General features: G+C 37.7%; 2 protein-coding genes across 2 annotated transcripts; both read right to left on the minus strand.

Annotated features, from left to right (window-relative positions):
• Window positions 1-719: 719 nt before the first annotated feature.
• Window positions 720-1,790, minus strand: LOTGIDRAFT_175870 (hypothetical protein; the record flags this gene model as incomplete). Its single annotated transcript, XM_009062534.1, has 2 exons — window positions 720-1,441; window positions 1,685-1,790. The coding sequence occupies 2 exons, from the start codon at window positions 1,788-1,790 to the stop codon at window positions 720-722; spliced, it is 828 nt and encodes a 275-aa protein (XP_009060782.1).
• Window positions 1,791-2,056: 266 nt separating this feature from the next.
• LOTGIDRAFT_175871 (hypothetical protein) lies at window positions 2,057-2,617 on the minus strand (the record flags this gene model as incomplete). Its single annotated transcript, XM_009062535.1, has 1 exon — window positions 2,057-2,617. The coding sequence occupies one exon, from the start codon at window positions 2,615-2,617 to the stop codon at window positions 2,057-2,059; it is 561 nt and encodes a 186-aa protein (XP_009060783.1).
• Window positions 2,618-4,228: the final 1,611 nt, after the last annotated feature.

Here is a 4,228-nt window from a genome sequence, read left to right on the forward strand (position 1 = left end):
TAGGGAGATGACGTCATTGGGAAAACCCGGGGAAATCCTTGATGACGTCATTTTGTCGTCATTTTGGGAAAGTAGTAGTAAGCGATAGATTATAGGTACCAGACGCTGATTACGGGTAAATACTTTAATAGGCCTGTCATCCACTTCCAAGATTTGGACAACAATGATTGGTTCGGTTGCCATGTTGCAAATGACTGGCCAAAGACAAGTGACTGCGCTTTTTATAGGCGGGAAATTTGAAAAAGGGCTTTGGATTGGATAAAAAAGATCACGTGGTATTTATTTTTTAAACTTTAATTAATTCAACTTAAATCCATTAATTCTAACATATTGTCTAAACATGTTTCGCAATCTTCAAAAGACAAATAAGGAAAATGGTGATGGGCCCAAGCATGGACTAAACGATCGTTTTCGGTCAGATTAGATTGGAACACCGATAAAGCATGGGGTGACGGTACGTGGAATTTATGCCACAAGTAAAAGAAACAATAATGCCCGCAGACAGAACTTTGATTTCCTTGAATCCTCCGGTTATTGTGACGTAAGGGTCTTTGACGCCGCGCAAAGTAGTAAGCGAGCGATTATAGGTACCAGACGCTGATTGGCTGAGACGTACCACGTGACTAAATATGACGTAGTAGTAGGGACATGTCTTCAGGGACTTTAGTTGCTAGGGAGATGACGTCATTGGGAAAACCCCGGGGAAATCCTTGATGACGTCATTTTGTCGTCATTTTGGGAAAGTAGTAGTAGTTAGACATATTGTCTAAACATGTTTCGCAATCTTCAAAAGACAAATAAGGAAAATGGTGATGGGCCCAAGCATGGACTAAACGATCGTTTTCGGTCAGATTAGATTGGAACACCGATAAAGCATGGGGTGACGGTACGTGGAATTTATGACACAAGTAAAAGAAACAATAATGCCCGCAGACAGCACTTTGATTTCCTTGAATCCTCCGGGTATTGTGACGTAAGGGTCCTTGACGCCGCGCAAAGTCGGCAAAATCTTGGCCATACACTTCTGGGGAACATCCAAACGAGTCGAAGAAATCACAATGGTCTTTTTCGCATACAAAAACTGTCCAATGTTTTCCAGGCTGGCCTGCGTCGTCGGTATTCACAACGTACGCTGAGGGATAGCGTGTTGGCTGTAAGGTTTGTAATTGATTTCTGGCTAACACGCCTGCAAATTGTTCAGGGATGTGGCAGGCCAATCCTTCCTCCAACTGTGAAGTATACAGAGGTTTACCAATCCACCAGAACTTGGCAGTTGACATCCATTTCCAAGACATTATCGTATTCGGCAAATAATAGCAAATCGAGTGGATTTTGTGGAGTATTTTCGATTCCAAAGACAAACTTCCTGACGACTTGGGATGAAAATTGGCTTGATCAGCTCCGTGGTCATTGGTCAAATCAAATCCAAAGAGTGTGTAGCCTTTAATATAGTCGTTGTAAGACAAATGCAAAACTTCCTTAGTATTTAATATTCCCAATCTTTTCAAATCAAATCTAAATAGGGAGTCGTGGCTTGTTGATGTGTAAAATGGGTGAAATATTCACCCACCACATCACCATTTTGGTTGCTGTCTTTCCAATTGGATGCGAACGTCGATCCCGACTACTAAAAAACACAAATCCATGTGTAGCCGGGATTGCATTTCAAACACTGAACTTTTACCCATCCTTTTTCTTCTGGCTCCCAACGCTTGGTTTACGACGGGTACGACAGCATCATCGGCACCGGTTTCAACGGCTTGTTGGTCGTTCGTGTCTTTCTCCCACATCACTTGCTGATTTATGGAGTGCTGGAAACAAGCTGTAAAAGATAACCTCCCCAAGTTGAAAAGGAAGTGCTGAAAGTCGACCGTGGCAAAGAAACCGTCAAGGGTGGATTAAAAAACATTCTACAAAAGGCCGTCAAACCTGCCATGTTGCAAATGACTGGCTAAAGACAAGTGACTGCGCTTTTTATAGGCGGGAAACTGGAAAAAGGGCTTTGGATTGGATAAAAAAGATCACGTGGTATTTATTTTTTTAAACTTTAATTAATTCAACTTAAATCCATTAATTCTAACATATTGTCTAAACATGTTTCGCCATCTTCAAAAGACAAATAAGGAAAATGGTGATGGGCCCAAGCATGGACTAAACAATCGTTTTCGGTCAGATTAGATTGGAACACCGATAAAGCATGGGGTGACGGTTCGTGGAATTTATGACACAAGTAAAAGAAACAATAATGCCCGCAGACAGCACTATGATTTCCTTGAATCCTCCGGGTATTGTGACGTAAGGGTCCTTGACGCCGCGCAAAGTCGGCAAAATCTTGGCCATACACTTCTGGGGAACATCCAAACGAGTCGAAGAAATCACAATGGTCTTTATCGCACACAAAAACTGTCCAATGTTTTCCAGGCTGGCCTGCGTCGTCCGTATTCACAACGTACGCTGAGGGATAGCGTGTTGGCTGTAAGGTTTGTAGTTGATTTCTGGCTAACACGCCAGCAAATTGTTCAGGGATGTGGCAGGCCAATCCTTCCTCCAACTGTGAAGTATACAGAGGTTTACCAATCCACCAAAACTTGGCGGTTGACGTCGATTTCCAAGACATTGTCGTATTCGGCAAACAATAGCAAATTGGGTGGATTTTGTGGAGGATTTTCGAATCTGAATTCCAAAGACAAACTTCCTGACGACTTGGGATGAAAATTGGCTTGATCAGCTCCGTGGTCATTGGTCAAATCAAATCCAAAGAGTGTGTAGCCTTTAAAGGGGTCTAGATTGTTTTAGATTGTTATTAAATGTGTGGAATATCTCCTGGATTGTTAATCTTTTACAAAAAAAATATTTAAAAAACTTCTCGAAAAATTTTTTTTTTTTTTCAATATAGTATATTTTATTTACAAAAATATAAAAACACGAACATATACCTTACATAATATATACTTATTATATCATAATACATATAACATGGTTCAAATGAAAATACATGTAAAGATATAGTGTAAAAAGATTTTGTTTTATACTATACTTTGAGGAGTTTATGAAAGAGTTGATAGCGTAGAGAGTGAGAAAATAGAAATAGGTGACCAGTATAGGAAAGATTAAAGGAAAGTTGTACGTCACTCCGTCTTGTACTTCGTGTGAATTTTAATTAAGATATTTTGAGTTCTTGTAAAGTTTCAAATAGAATATCCCAATTGCCATTTAAAGTTTCGTTATTTATTTTCATTTGGAGATATCTTTCAACTACAATATTATCGATGAGATAGTTAATTAGAGCTGGGAAAGTTGGTATTATTTTTAAAAATCTTGACCTATAAATAAAAAATTTCGAATGCAGAAGAAGCCAATTTAGAGGTACAATTAAAGAATTTGAGCCAAACATAATAATTTCTAAAGTTAATACATCCATATGGAGAATAGTAGTTTCATTGATAATATTCATAAGTTTATCCCAGAGTATTTTAATATATGAACAATCAAAGAAGAGATGTTCTAAAGTTTCAGGTTGTTGGTGGCAAAAGGTACAAGACTCTTTATTTTATGAAGAAAATAATTTACGGGTAGTATACGGTGTAAAATACGATATTGAAACCAGTTTATCTTGGAATTCTTTGAAATATTAAAATGAAGCATATAGTTTTTACTCCAATCACACACTCTATAGCCTAACGTATAATATTCAATTTGTGATTTTATAGAAATATTTTCTCTTAATATATCATAAATATGGCTACTGCCTTTATTTTTCTCAAACAGTAGTTCTAAATGAAACGGGACAAAAGGGCGACATATAGTTGTAGTAGGACCTTCTATATTAATCGTATTCATATATGATTTAATTTCTTTTATTAAAGAGATGTATTCTAAAAAATGTGTAAACTAGGATATTTATGTCGAATCTCAATTCCAAAGACAAACTTCCAGACGACTTGGGATGAAAATTGGCTTGATCAGCTCCGTGGTCACTGGTCAAATCAAATCCAAAGAGTGTGTAGCCTTTAATATAGTCGTTGTAAGACAAATGCAAAACTTCCTTAGTATTTAATATTCCCAATCTTTTCAAATCAAATCTAAATAGGGCGTCGTGGCTTGTTGATGTGTAAAATGGGTGAAATATTCACCCACCACATCACCATTTAGGTTGCTGTCTTTCCAATTGGATGCGAACGTCGACAAAGTTCACTAAAAAACGATCTTGTAAATACAAATTCATGTG

Source organism: Lottia gigantea, assembly GCF_000327385.1.
Source record: "Lottia gigantea unplaced genomic scaffold LOTGIsca_513, whole genome shotgun sequence".
In the NCBI taxonomy this organism is placed as follows: Eukaryota; Metazoa; Mollusca; class Gastropoda; family Lottiidae; genus Lottia; species Lottia gigantea.